Below are 15,146 nucleotides of genomic sequence, written 5' to 3'. Positions count from 1 at the left end.
AAGTTCTGAAAACTTGGTGAGATACGGTGTGTGTGAGGGAATCTCGCAAACAAGGATTGCCCCATGTTCAATATTCAATCTGCACTGAACTCAATGACTGTAGCAGAGTCTTAGAGGTATGTGTGCCTTTATCAAACGAGAGAAAGTAGAATGTGGTAATGCCGCTAAATAATCTGGTGGCCCAGGCTAATGTTCTGTGACATGGGTTCAAATCCTACCATCTGGTGAACCTTAAATTCAACTCTAGATTTGAAAACTAATTTTCCTAAAGAGAAAGCACCCTTAGTTTTTTAAAAATCTGCTCACGACTGGTACCCACTTCCATTATAACGAGGGGGCTCTTCTGATGGAGTGATAGTGTCCCTACCTCTGAGCCAAGAAGCCAACCTTCAACACAGCTCCCACCCCCAACTTGTGCCAGAGGTGCGCCATAATATCGCTGAACAGGTTGAGTAGAAAATAAGGGAGAAAGTAATAGTAACAGGGAACATCAGGACTGGATTGTCAAGAAAAGACACTCACTTTGTCTCCTGCTACCCATGATGTGGAAGTGCCTGGGGATGGACAAAGTTAAAAGTCACAACACCAGGTTTCTTTGACTTCATCTGATGAAGGAGCAGCACTCCGAAAGCTTGTGATTTCAAATAAACCTGCTGGACTATAACCTGGTGTCATTATGACTTCTGACATTGTGCTGCTACCCAGATTACTATTTTAAAAAGGGAGCTGAGCATCACCTCATGGTGGGGACAATCTGTGCTTTTCCAAAGTTGCACTTGTGGAAATTTCCCCTTTTACTCACCAGAATCAGCTCATTCCAAAACAGCCAGTATACAGCGAGAGTTCTAGATTCAGTTTTAGTTGCCTTATTTAAGAAAGACTTGCTTTAAATGGAGTGGTGTCCTAAGAGGGTTCATGGGAATTATTCCCAAGATGGGAGAGTTATCATACAAGGAAAGGAGGAACCATTTGGGTCTGTATCTGTTGGAGTTTAGAAGAATGACAAGACATCTTATTAAAACATACTAGATCCTGAGGGAACTTGACAAGGTGGATACTGAAAGAATGTTTGACACAATAACTGGTAGTCAGTTAAAAATAAGGGATTTCCAATTTCAGAGATTTGTTTTCCCTCGCAGGGTTCTTAGGCTGTGGAATTCCCTTTCCCAGAGTGCTGCATACATTGGGTCATTTAATACTTTTAAGACAGAGGTAGAGTGACTCCATTGTTAGTCAAGACTCCAATTACTGGGGTAGGCAGGAAAGTGAAGTTGTGATAACAATCACATGATCTTATTGAATGATGCAGCAGGCTGGAGTGACTGAATGACTTATTCCTGCTTCTAATTTATATGTTTGTAACTTCCTTCTCAAAAGAACAATGGGCACAAAGGACAAAAAAAGCAGACTTGCCAACTTGACCCATTGTCAATCTCCCAACTGTTGAAGTGGTTTCACAATCGCAACCATTTACAGAGCAAGCAGAATCCATCACTGTCAGCGAAACTGTCAGGAAGGGGTTAATAAATTATAGCCTGCAGTTGTTGCAGGAGTGTGCCAGCATTCAGATATCAGGAGGATTTTGTACAATACAGAGTTTATGATTGTGGGGGTATTCTGACTGAGGTGCTTAACAGGATTCAACCGAGTAGAGAGAAAAACTGGTAGAGGAATCAGGTGTTGGGGGAGAAAGTGAGGAACATATTCTTAAATTTAAAACCAGATCATTTAGAAGTGGAATGAGGAATCACTTTCAAAACTGAAAATTATGATCATCTTCCCTAAAAAGGCACTGGATACAGGAAATCAAATGGAGATATTAAGAGTAAGATTGATGGATGGCAAAGAGCATCAAGGGAGTTGGAGCAAAGGCAGATATGTAGAAGTGAGGTTCAATCAGCAGTAATGTATTTGAATGTCATAGTGGCTTTAAGGAGCTGAATGGTCCCTCTGCAGCATGCAAATACTACAAATGCGATGAATTCTTGTGAAATGCCATATGACTTTATATTAATTTTTTTAAAAATCAGACAGAATTTGACCCTGAACCACATAAGGAGATGTTAGGGCTGGTAACTACAAGCTTGGTCAAAGAAGTAGGCTTTCAGGAGCATCTTAAAACAAGGGGAAGGGAGAATCCCAGAGCTGAGAGCCTCGGCTAGTGAAGGCACAGCCGCTAATGGTGGGATGATAACAACTGGTACGAGGTAGCAGTAGATTGGGAAAGGGGAAGGTGCAATGAGACTGGGTGTCCTTGTACACTAGTCACTGAAAGTAAGCATTGCAGGTGCAGCAAGTGGTGAAGGCAGCAAATGGTACATTGGCCTTCATAGTGAGAGGAATGGAAATTAGGAGGAGGGATTCTTGCTGCAATTGTACACTGCCTTAGTGAGACCACACCTGGAGTATTGTGTGTAATTTTGGTTCCTTATCTGAAGAAGGATATTCTGCCTATGGATGGAGTGCAGTGAAGGCTTAACCAGACTGATTCCTGGAATGACAGGATTGATGTATGAAAAGAGACTGGATTGGGCTGCAGATCTCCTAGAAATCTATAAAATTCTAACAAGACTAGATAGGGTAGATGCAGGAAGGATGTTCCTGATGACTAGGGAGTCCAGAACCAGGGGGGTCACAGTCTAAGGATACATAGTAGGCCATTTAGGTGAGATAAAGAGAAATTTCTTCATCCAGAGAGTTTGGTATTCACTGCCACAGAAAGCAAAATATTGAATGTTTTCAAGAAGGCTTTAGAAAGAGAGTTCTTAGGGGTAAAAGGAACAAGGGATATGGGGAGAAAGTGGGAACAGTGGACTGACTTGGATGTTCAGCCATAATCATACTGAATGGCAGAGCAGGTTTGAAGGGCTGAATGGCCTACGCCTGCTCCTATCTTCTATATTTCTATGTAAACTGAGGCAACAGGTTAAGTGAATATGGAGAACTCAGGATTGTTGGAGGTTACACAGATCTGGAGGGTATAGGTCAGAGGTATAAATACTTTCATAGACTCAGATACAGTGTACAGAAACAGGCCATTCAGCCCAACTGGATTGTGCCAGTGCTTATACCCCTCTTTCCCTCCCCACCCCGAGAGACAGCAAGTCACTTCCTGTGATGATGTATACTGTTTCTCATTAGAATATCAAGCTGAGCCCTTTTATACTACAATCTGTTCTGATATAATGCAATACCTCTGTTCCCATACGATTCTGTGTTATGATAATATTGTGTAATAGCAGCATCATTTAAACCAATGGGACCAGAATCATGTTATAGCCAATACAGGTAAGGAAAGTTTGTGTTTTCCACGCGTAATGGTTTAAATTCTTCAATCGCGTTATAGCCAATTCGCATTGAAGAAATGCACATTTTAACAGAACTGACTGTACATTTCCCCTTGCCCCACTCAACCTCTGATTCTACCAATGATATTAAAGCCCTATGAGCATAACCTTCTATATCTTTCTCCTGCAGCTAATTATCTAACTTTCCCTTAAATGCATGATTGCTATTTGCCTAAACCTTATAGCAGTGAGGAATTCTAAGTGACTAACTGATATTCAGTGCTTAGTTCTTGTCTCCCTCACAGATGAAAACATATTCTCTAAGGTGACCCTATCTAACCCTTTCATAATCTTTCAAGGCTTTTCAAACAGCACAAGGTTAATTCTCTTCCAGAATGGGGCATTTTTTTTTGTACGAAATTCATTAAGTTCCATTACTTCATCCAGGTTTTGTTTGTCTTGCTAGAGAAGAGAGCTTTTAGCATCAAAATTAATTCAGCATGCCCACTTTCATTAAGAATGACTCAGCCAAGTAGTAAGAGTGCCACAAGTGGCCTGTTCCAGTCTAGCAATGTGGTTAAGCTGGTGACAGAATATAAGGCTGCATGCACAGTTTCACTCTGCATCTGATGACAGGAAGTCACTGATGAAAATCCCGTTATTAATTGATAAGCCATTGTCTTCACATGACAACACAATCCATGTCAAAGTGCAGGATTCGCTTAGCTTTTTCAAAGGCCTAGGCTGAAAAGATTTTTAAAAACATTTCATACAGTCAGCACTATAATTCAGCTGTTGATGTTTTGGCCACTGCTGTCAGGCAGCAAACAGAATGATGTCAGTGGGCAGTTTGTGACAGTCATTACTGTTGCAATGTTGGAAACACCGTACTCAATATGCACATAGCAAGATTCCACAAAGAGCCTTGACATAGCAACCAGATAATTTCTTGACCACTATTACCTCCACTCTTCTTTGAAATTGCACCATAGGATCTTTTCTAGCACTGAAAGCACAGATGGTGCCTCGATTCAAAGCCTGATCCAAAAATCACAGAATCACACAAGTGTTACAGTGCAGGAGGCAGACATTTGGCCCATCATATTTGTGCAAGCTCTTCAGATGAGCATCATTACCTCGTGACAATCTCCTGCTTATTCCCCATACCCTATTTCTAGCCAAATAATCATCCATTGCCCCTCTTGAATGTCTCAATTTTACCTGCTGTTTCCAGGCAATGCATTCCAGATCCTAACTACTCACTTGGAGAGAGATTTTTTTCTCAATTTGCATCTGTTTCTTTTGTGAATCACTTTAAATCTGTGCCCTCTCCAAAAGTGCATGGAGTCAGAATTTTACAGCATGGAAAGATGCCCTTTGGCTTAATGTGTCCACACCAGTCAACACTCTCCCTATCTACTGTAGTCCCATAGCTTTGTATGTTATGGCATTTCAACTGCTCATCTAAAGACTTAACTAAAATGCCGACTTGCTCCAACTAATATAGACAGACTTCATTGAGCTGACTTCACTGGGGAGAGAAAAATCAGGAAGCATAAAAATTTGAACAAAATCCTCAGCCTACAGTTTGGCCCCAGGACCTGAACCTAGAACCTTCTGTGGAGAGAAAAACAGTTAACATTTAGAGTCCACTATAACTATTCTTCAGAACTTATGTTGTAAAATTCCATCAGATTCTTTTATCAGTACAGCACATTGTTAATTCAGATTATTTTGATATCCACTGAGTTGAAGAAGTGTTTGCATTGGAGATGGACGATCCAGAAGTGGTTAAATTCACTACATCAGGGAGGGGGACACACTTTAGGGGAAAAAAAAGTGTCCTTTGGAGCAAAGAAGAGTCATATTAGACTCAAAACATTAACAGTCTTTCTCTCACCAAAGATGCTGCCAAGCCTGCTGTGTTTCTCCAGCATTCTCCTTTTTCATTTCAGATTTCCATAGTATTTTGTTCATACTCTTCCTTTGTCCATTGTCTGTTTCGCTGCTCTGTGCCCTGACCTCACGATCTCATACCAGAAAAAAAAAGTCAAATCTATTTTTATGCAGCAAACAAGTCTGTAATAATGCCCAAGAATACAAATAGAGGAAAAGAAGTAGTCATTCAACCATTCATACCTGTGGCTTGGTTAGCTGGATGGCTGGTTTGCAATGCAAAGTGACACTGATGTGGGTTCAATTCCCATATGAGCTGAGGTTACAATGAAACTCCTGCCTCCTCATCCTTGCCCACCTTGTGGTGAAACTCAGATTAAACCCACCACACAGTGTGTGTGTGTCTTTCTGTCTCTCACACACATGAGAGAACAGCCCTCTGGGACTACAATGGTTTTACATTACATTACCCTTTCCTATAGAGAAATCTAAATTTTGATTTGAAAGTTTTAATTGAAAGTTTTAAAATGGGGGGGGAGCAGAGAAAGATAGTTCCACATTCCTATACTAGACACTTTTTAGTCAATCCACTCCGATGTTACCACACATCTCTGGGGCATGTGCAGCTATAACCCAGGCTTCCTGGGTCAGAGGTAGGGACACACTACAAGAATACCTGTCCCATTCCCTTTGTTTGCTTTCTGACATCACCTGTGAAAGGCCTGATTCCAATTTTAAGGATCTGCCCCTTCTCTGGCCTTATCCCACAGAGGACGTAGTTTCTTTCTACCTTTTCACTTCCTTTAAATCATCTTAAAAACACACATTTTTATCACTCAGGAGAATACAAAGCTCAAAGTTACATTATTGGTGCCATAAATATTCTTTCCAGTGCTTGTATCCACACAAACTGAAATTTGAACATCCCAAACTCTGAGGCAGCAATGACTGCCATTGAGCTCCTTAGAGCAGCCAAGCACCCCTTCAAACAGGCCTCTGCTCGCTAAGTCCTCATGGAGGGGCCACGACAATTTTCAAACCTCAAAATGGGGTCACAGTCAGAAAAGTTTGGAAAGCACTTCATCTTTTAGGAGAAAATAACCATGTAGGCAGTCAAAACTACTTTCTGCGGTATAGTAACATCCTAGCCAAGCATACCACGTGAACATTCAGCCAGGAAATCCAAATACAATTCAATCACCAAACTACCAATTGTACTAAGCGTTCACATTCCTTTTCAGACAGGTTATGCTGACCAGCGTCAGCAGTTTCAAACACTCCCCAAATTCTCAAACTAAATGGAAGCCTTTATAGTCCATTTACTCTTGCCTCTGTCCAAGGGAAAGTTGCACAGAAATGGGTGAATTTAGTGCAAAGAATGAATGAAATTACACTTGACTATTCAGATTAACTCTGGGAGATCATACGAATTTCCTACTGTCATTGAAGAGAAAGGTAAAGTATATGTGAGTCATTTCTGAATCCAACAAAGGGCGGAGCAAAGACTAGGAAATTTGAACATTCCTTCAACATTCAAGAGGCATTCTCAGTCAATCAGTCTCCAAGCAACTGTTCTCATGAAGTCTTCTAGATGTTCAACACCTTGTCCTCTGTGCAAAATTGCATATCTTTTTGCACACATCTTCAAAATACCACACATCCTAATACAGGCAGTCTTATGGAGAAATATTAGCATACACACTATGTCAATTTAAAATCCTCTATCAAGCTCATAGCATGGTTCAGTTACAATTGCTCGAAGCAATGTATACAGAGATCTGTTCACTGAACAGTATATTCAAGCTTTGCATTTTGTTGCGAATTACCTTGGAGTTTGAGATTACAGTTCCCCGTTGCCTTCTAACTGACAATACCATGGCCAAAGCTAACCTGCCAACCAATCAACATGCTTTTCCCCTGCAGTCTAAAATTGTTGAGATTGTTTGCAACTTGTCCTTCTTATGTTGGTTCTGATGGGTGTCAGATAAAAAGCTTTGGCAACATGCTTCTCCTATTCAGCAAGATTCACCATGAGGTGGCTGACTCGATCAATTACATGGTTTACTTCACTTTATAATATCCTTTCATTGAAACTTGGCTGCCTTATCCCAGTAGTTTAAAATAAAAAAGGATTTCATTTATATACAGCTTTTCACAATCTCCCAAAGCACTTCAAAGACATACAAGTGTTTTTGAAGTGTGGCCACTGAAGTAATGCAGAAAACACAGAAGTCAATTTGTACACAGCATGCTCCCACAAACAGACAGTGAATAATAATCAGATAATCTGTCTCAGTGGTCAAATATGGGTGACCGGATAAAGCAGGATAAATATTGGCAGAATATTAGGGAGAACTACTGTGCTCTTCTTAGCAATAATTCTATGGGATTGTTCACTACCATCATTGTGATTACAAGAATCTGCAGCGAGTAACTCACCTCCTGACTCCCCAAATCCTGTCCACCAGCTACAAGGCCCAAGTCAGGAATGTGATGAAATACTCCCCACTTGCCTGGATGGTGCAGTTTCAACACCCAAAAGCAGCCTGCTTGATTGGAACTACATCCACTCCCTCCACCACCAACGCTGAATAGTAGCAGTGTATACCATCTTCAAGATGCATTGCAGTAACTCACTGAGCCTCCTTTGAGAACACCTACCAAAGCCACAACCACTAGAAGGTTGAGGGCAGCAGATATATAGGAACACCACCAGATGCAAATTCCCCTCCAAGCCACTATGGGGAAATATATGCCCATTACTTTTGTGTCACTGGGGCAAAATCCTGGAACTCCCTCCCTACCAGCTGTTAACGTACCTACACCCCAAGGACTGCAGCAGTTCAAGATGACATTTCACCACCACCTTGTCAAGGGGCAGTGAGGGAGGGGCAATAAATTATGGCAATGCCAAGCAAGCAAAAATAAAACCTGAGGGAACAGGCAGGGGCTCAGTTTAATGTCTCATCTGGAAGTCAGCACGTCTGACACTGATGCACTCCTTCGCTGCTGCACTGAAGTGTCAGTCTGGATTTTGTGTAGTGGTTTCCAGTGTGGGAATAGAAGCCACAACACTTCCGGCTCAGTAGTGAGTGCTACCCACTGAGCCACAGCTAACGGTTGGTGATGGCATGGCTCACAAACTCCCAGCTTCAAATTCACCTTGCTCTGCCCTCCTGTCGTGGTGTCAGCAGCCATCCAAGGAGCCCTGGTATCTCTGGGCTAGGAAAGGAAAAGAAAAAAGCAGGGCTACGACTACAACCCCATCATTAACATCCACCAAAACCCAAAGCTCTGGAATTATTTTATTCTCCTTCAAGGCACTCCCTGAAACCTACTTCTTTGGCCAAGCTTTTGGGTCACCTGCCCAGATATCTCCTCACGTGGCTCAGTATCAGATTAGGTTTGACATTGCTGATGTGAAGTGCCTTGAGATGTTTGATCACATTAAAGGCACTATACAAATGCAAGTTGTTAATCTTATTTGAGACAAAAGACAGGCACTGTTCCAGCACAAAGCCGCCAATAACATCTACACAGAAAAAGCAAAATCATTGGGAATACACAATACACCAGCTGGGACGAACTAAGAATTGGATTCCATTCTTGGCTACTGCTCAATACAAGAAATCAGACCTGGTCAAAGTACTGAAAGTATTAAATGGCTTTGAAACAATAACGTGGTTTTTTGGTTATCAAGTTTTCACAACTCCACGTTGTAGGTGTCATTTCTTTGATTCCTCCCTTGTACTGCGTTAAACACAGTATCCCCATATGAGACAATGTTGCTTTTAAAGGTCCAAGTTTAATTGAATTGCAGGACCCCAACATGCAACATGTACTTTCATTGCATTTAAACCTTTCTCACAGATGCCCAAGACACCCAGTTGGTGCAATGCCAAGGTGCTCGGAAGAGCCAATCCTGAGTTGTGATTTGTTGTGTCCTATAGCACTGTTGAAACAACACCCCTTAATGTCCCTGGACTCTGGGTGGGGACGGAGCAGGGAAATTAACCAAGGTTTTCCCTGTGTGGTGACCTGTGCTGACATGTTACTGTATGGAAGACATGTGATGGTAGGCCAGATTGCATTGTGACGTCTGCCCCAATGGGAAAGGCCCTGCCACATTCACAGTTAAGGTTCACATGCAAAGAATAAGATACCGAGGGCTGCCATCTGCAGGGAGCTGTATCGCAGAAAGGGTCAGTGATTTCGACCGAGAAGAACAAGACTTGTATTGATATGGTGCCTTTAACATAATGAAATCTCAAGACATTTTAACATTATGTTAATCAGACAAAAGCTGAGACCAAGTCAGAGGAAGTGAAATTGGAACACGCAACAAAGAGGCACATCTTAAAAGGAGGGTATGCAGTGTGTGAACTGATTTAGGAAGGGATTTCCTCAGCTTGGGGCCCAGGCAACTGAAGGCACAAATACGGTTGTAGATAAAAAGGCATCAGGGATGGACAAGGTGCTAGAACCAGGGAAGCAGAGAGATCTCCAAGGGGTAGAGAAGGCTTTTTGTGCAGTTTGATACCACCAAGTGACTCACAGGCCATTACAGAGGGTAGTTAAAAGTCAACCCACATTGCTCGATTCATATGCAGGCTAGACCAGGTAAGGAGGGCAGATTTCCCTGAAGGACAGTCGTCTTTACAACAATCAACAATGGCTTGATGGTCATCATTAGAATAGATTTTAAATGCATTGCTGTGGCGGGATTTGAACATGTCGCCAGGGCACCCAGCTGGGTCTTGGGATTACTGGGCTAGGAGCATTGCCACTGTCCTACTACTTGCCTCTAAAACAGAGATATGGAAGGGGGAGGCCATGGAGGGATTTGAAAACAAGGAGAAAACGATCAAACTTGAGGTGGTGTCAGACTGGATATCAATGGTGTATATGGGTTGATGGGTGAACTGGCTTGGACATGAGCTTGGCCTAAACCTAGAATAAATGCTCTGGGGGACACATCCTACCAACTTTAAATTCAATTAATCAATATGAAATTCAAAGCTAGAACAGTCTCAGTGATGAAGACCATGACAACTATTATCCATCGTCATAAAAACCCATCTGGGTCATTAATATTCCTTAAGGAAGGAAATTTGCCCTCCTTACCTGGTCTGGCCTACATGCAAGTCCAGAACCACAGCAATGTGGTTGACTCTCAACTGCCCTCTGGAATGGCCTAGTGAGCCACTCAGTTCAAGAACAATTTGGAGTAGGCACTAAATGCTGGACTTGCCAATGATGCCCACATCCCAAAGAATTTGTTAAAAACTTGTCAGGAGAGTGATGTGTAATGATGCAGCTTTCTGACAGAAGATTCCTAAACAATTAGTCAGAACCTGAATGAGGACAGGTTATTCAATTGATCAGGCTGGCTGCCTGGTGAACTGATGATACCCATCCGCCATCTGTTATAGTACTCAATTCTCCGCCAGTACAAACCCTCCCATAACTATTTGGTTACAGAGATACTATCAGCTGCCGGAACTCATCTGGACATCTTCCTCAAAGCCTGCAGAATCAGCATTTGGTGCACCCTGGCCAATTTATTGGGTAAGGTAGGAGATAGTGTGCCAGCTTTTCTGCCCGCTTGGGGGCATCTCCGATCTGAAAGGCCAGTTCACTGCAAACCAGCAGTCTGCCCTCAGAGCACCCTGTGGAAAAGAAAACTGAAACTTTTTTTTTCGGAACCCCCAGATCAGCTTACAAGTCAGCCTGAGCAGCACAAAGCTTTTTGTTTTTTGTACAAAACAAAAACCCCAGAAAAATCCCCCAGGCTGAGTATCAGTGTGTCAATTTTCGCAAATCAATTGGGGGAGGGGATGAGGCAGTGACCAGCAGAGGAAACAAAATCAGATAATATAGAGGTAGGCTCCAAGTTTATGTTTCCCCGCTCAAACATCTGCTGGGACTGAACTGTCAGCAGTTTGAACTTAGAATTCAGCCTCCAAATGCAAGCTATGGAGCAAGTCTCTCTCCCCTCTTTCTCCAGAGGCACACACGACTTGCCTGGGTGAACTCAGACACACTGCTTGAGGTATATCAGGGTGACAACCTTGTTTGTGCCCTCCTTGTGTTTCCATGGATTAAAACGCTAGAAAATGGTGACCGTAACAGGGGGGGGGGGGGGGGGGGGGTGCTTAGTGGAGCAGAGGACGGAGACTTATCCAACGATGCAGATCAGAAGGGAAAAAAGACCAAACAAGGCAGACGAGGAATGGGGGGGCGACTGAGGGACTGGCTTATAATTAAACAGCAAAAAAAAAGCACATCTCACTTACCAAAACGACTGCAAACCTCTCCTCCAGCTCGCATTGTTCAGGCATCGGTAACTTCAGTGGCATGATTTGAGCGCTTAGATTTGTCTGCCCATCCAAACTTCCAGTATTTCCCATTTCATCCGGGACAACGCCAAACGGAATGGAAATATCCCCGTTCTCTATTTTCCCCTTGTTTTGGGGAGGGGTGGGGAAGACCCAAAGATTGACCTCCCACTGCGTCCGTCTGCTCCGCTTCCCCAAAACAGCAAACTACACACAAACTTTCAAGGGAACCAAACTTGTCCAAAATTATATCTGCTTCCTTCCTTCACCCCACTTTTCTGTCTGGTTTAACTCTTCCCCGCTCTGTCCTCGAAGGAAATAAGTTTCCTGGAACTGGAAAGTTGTCCAACAGGAATCATTTCAGCTGCTGTCTTGCATGTTCCTTGGGAATAAGGAACTCGCTGGTTTCCCCATTCATTGTTCAACGCCAGTCTCTCCGCTCTAAGCAACAGGGAGTGCGCCCGAGTACGCGCCCATTCACTAATTCGGGAGGGAGCCCTACTCGCATTGGTGCTGCTATCTGTCCATCACTCTTGGTGACAAAGCTTGGGGAGGGATCGCAATGCAGATGTGGGGATTGCGGTTCTGCTGATTGTGCAGAGAACATTCATTCTTGCCGTTTCAATATCGCCGTAAAACAAATGTGTTTTTTTTCATCCTCTTGCATTCATCAGGACAGAATCGCAAAAACACCAAATCTCAAAGGAGCATTAATTTTAGACTGGAATCAAAGCAAAATCTGAAAACAACACAGGGAATGCTGGAGAAACTCAGCAGGTCTGGCAGCACCTGTGAAGAGAGAAACAGTTAAGACTCTTGGAAGAACTGCAAGAATGCCAGACCTCCTCTTAGAAAAGCCGTACCAGACTGGGTAGTTAATTCTAAGGAAGCCATGATGTGGAGGTGCCGGTGTTGGACTTGGGTGGACAAAGTTAAAAATCATACAACACCAGGTTATAGTCCAACAGGTTTATTTGGAAGCACTAGCTTTCGGAGCACTGCTGAGGAAGGGCTTTCTGAGGAAGGATGATTCGACCCAAAACGTAAACTCTGCTTTCTCTCCACAGATGCTACCAGACCTGCTGAGCTTTTCCAGCAAATTATGTTTTTGTTTCTGATTTACAGCATCCACAGTTCTTTGCGTTTTTATTTGGAAAGTTAAATCCCTTTCTGCACAGATGCTGCCAGATCTGCTGAGTTTCTCAGCATTTTCTGTTTTTGTTTAACAACTTATAATGCGTCTTCTCTGCCAGTTTAAATTCTGGTGCAATGTAACATGATGTTTCCTTTGAGATTTTGGCCTTCTGTCATGACCAGTGCAAAATTAAAAACTTTGATAACACGTCTCTTTATTTCAGCAGTACTCAAGTTCTGTACTATCCAACAGATATTGGCATTTGTAGAATTGTAGAGGCGCCCTGTGCTTTAAAATAAATTCACGAAATATGGAGGTTGCTAGCTAGGCTAACATTTATTGCCCTGTCCCTAGTTGCCCCTCGAGAAGGTGGTAGTGAGCTGCATTCTTGAACTGCTGCAATCCATTACTGTAGTAAATTCCCTCCAAAGTTGACTTTCCCCTCCTTTCTGTAGCCTAAGAAGGAGCTCAGTGGTTAGCACTGCTACCTCACAGCCCAAGGTCCCAGGTTCAATTCCAGCCTTGGGTTGTCTGGAGTTTACAGCTTCCAGTGTCTGTGCGGGTTTCCTCCCACAGTCCAAAGATGTGCAGATTAGTTGAATTGGCTATGCTAAATTGCCTATTGTGTTCAGGGATTTGTAGGTTAGATGCATCAGTCAGGGTAAACGTAGGGGAATGGGTCTGGGTGGGTTACTCTTTGGAGGGTCAATGTGGACTTGTTGGGCCTAATGGCCTGTTTCCCCAGTGTAGCAGGCTTCCCAGATGTGGGTTAAAATCCCACCATGGCATCTGGTGGAGTTTAAGTTCAATTAATAACATTTGTAATGTAAATGTAGCCTCAGTGAAAGTGACCATGAAAACCCATCTGGTTCACTAATGTCTTTTGGGGAAGGAAATCTACCGTCTTCACCTGACCTGGCCTACGTGTGACTCCACACCCAGAGCAACGTGGTTGGCTCTCAACTGGCCCTGTCAGATGGCTACGCTTCGGAGGCAACAAATGCTCGTAGCCAGCATTGGCCATATCCCCTAAAGATCAAACTGGTCTCTTTGCTCCTTTCATCCGAGTGCTGTGGTTTGTCCAAGTCATTTTTTAAAAATCCCATGCGAGCGAGAAGAAACTTCTTTTCTTACACCCTGTCACTCTCTCCCCACACCACATTGTCCCACCACCCTGTCCTTGGCGCCCAGTGCCTTCGAAACCTCCCCCTCTCCTCGAAGGCGCTTTGCAAATGAAAACATTGCAGTCCATTGGTCGTGTTTCCAAAACGTTGTGTCCGCCTCCTTGGAAGGGATTTCCTGTGGTATTGAGGCGGTCAGCAGTGTGTGTCTGACAGGGGGAAATCCTGCTGAAACCAGTCAGTTTCTCAGAAAGGGGGAGCCGGGTGATTGAATTTCACAGTGCAATTGCAAGAAATCGCTGTAACTGGGCAATAGGCTGAGAGATCACTTGTCATATGAGTAAAGTATATTTTTGAAATATTAAAAACTTACAACATAATTCATACTACTTCCTCCACCTTATAGCATTTTAAATAGCTCATTCGTATTGTTTAATCGCCATGTGGATTCAGTTTCATTGCACTAATACGGTAGAGAATCTAAAATTCACTCCAATATCAAATTTTTCAAACCTGCTTTGTTCCCCCTATCTTTCTCGCGCCCTCTGTTGGTCGCAGTTAGCAGTGCTGCATTCAAACCCACTTATGCGTTGAAGGGCAAAGCTTCGGGGAATTTCACGAGGAGTGAGCGGATTGTTCTTTCAAAAGATTTTTAAAAAGTTCTGTGGTTGGAATCTCCGGGTTATTTTATAAATATTCTGTTGCTAACCACAATGACATTAAACCCTCTCCATACTCCCCAGCGATGGTTCATGAGCGTGCTGTCAGTTTGAGACTTATCCATCAACCAGGAATCATTTTAACTTAGTGTTTGGAAACAAATTCGAACGTGACTTTTAAAAGAATATTGCACATATATGTTTGGAAAAATAAATGAAATTGTAGGGCTATGGGAAGAGAGTTGGGTTGGACGGAAATGGGCCTATTATGAACTTCTGGTAAGAACTAGAACATCAGTGATGTACATTTATATGGAGCCTTTGACAACCTGCGATGCTTCACTGGAATGTTACAAAACAAAATAGGATAGGGAGCCGCATAAAGAGATATTAGGACTGGAAGGTTGGAACTGGGGTAAGATGGGGGGAGGGCAAATGAGGAAACTGGTGAAAGAACTAAGTTTTAAGGAGAAGGGAGAGAGATGGAAAGGAAGGAATTTCAAGGCTCATAGCCCAGGCTGTTGAAAAACGGCCACTGATAGCAGAAGAGGCCAGAATTAAGGAAGTGCAGAGATCTTGGAGGATTACAGGAAGGCAGTTTATCATCTGTCAAGACTGTAGTGCTGGAAAAGCCCAGCAGGTCAGGCAGCATCCTGGGAGCAGGTGAATCGATGTTTCGGGCATAAGGCCTTCATCAGGAATTATCATCT

At 43.1% G+C, this 15,146-nt stretch overlaps 1 protein-coding gene across 4 annotated transcripts in view; it reads right to left on the bottom strand.

The window, feature by feature from the left end:
- Positions 1-11,985, bottom strand: part of LOC140471076 (formin-like protein 3) — a 224,817-nt gene extending 212,832 nt beyond the window's left edge. For all 4 annotated transcript variants that reach the window (XR_011956846.1, XM_072566920.1, XM_072566921.1 and 1 more), the window contains exon 1: positions 11,480-11,985. Coding sequence is in view for 3 of the 4 variants with exons in the window: in XM_072566920.1 (XP_072423021.1) it covers positions 11,480-11,593 (114 nt within the window). In the remaining variant the exon portion in view is untranslated. The remainder of the gene's footprint in view (positions 1-11,479) is intronic.
- Positions 11,986-15,146: the final 3,161 nt, after the last annotated feature.

This window comes from Chiloscyllium punctatum, chromosome X (assembly GCF_047496795.1).
Source record: "Chiloscyllium punctatum isolate Juve2018m chromosome X, sChiPun1.3, whole genome shotgun sequence".
Taxonomy (NCBI): Eukaryota; Metazoa; Chordata; class Chondrichthyes; order Orectolobiformes; family Hemiscylliidae; genus Chiloscyllium; species Chiloscyllium punctatum.
The sequence above is the reverse complement of the archived record's forward strand: the minus strand, read 5'-3'. Positions and strand labels throughout refer to the sequence as shown.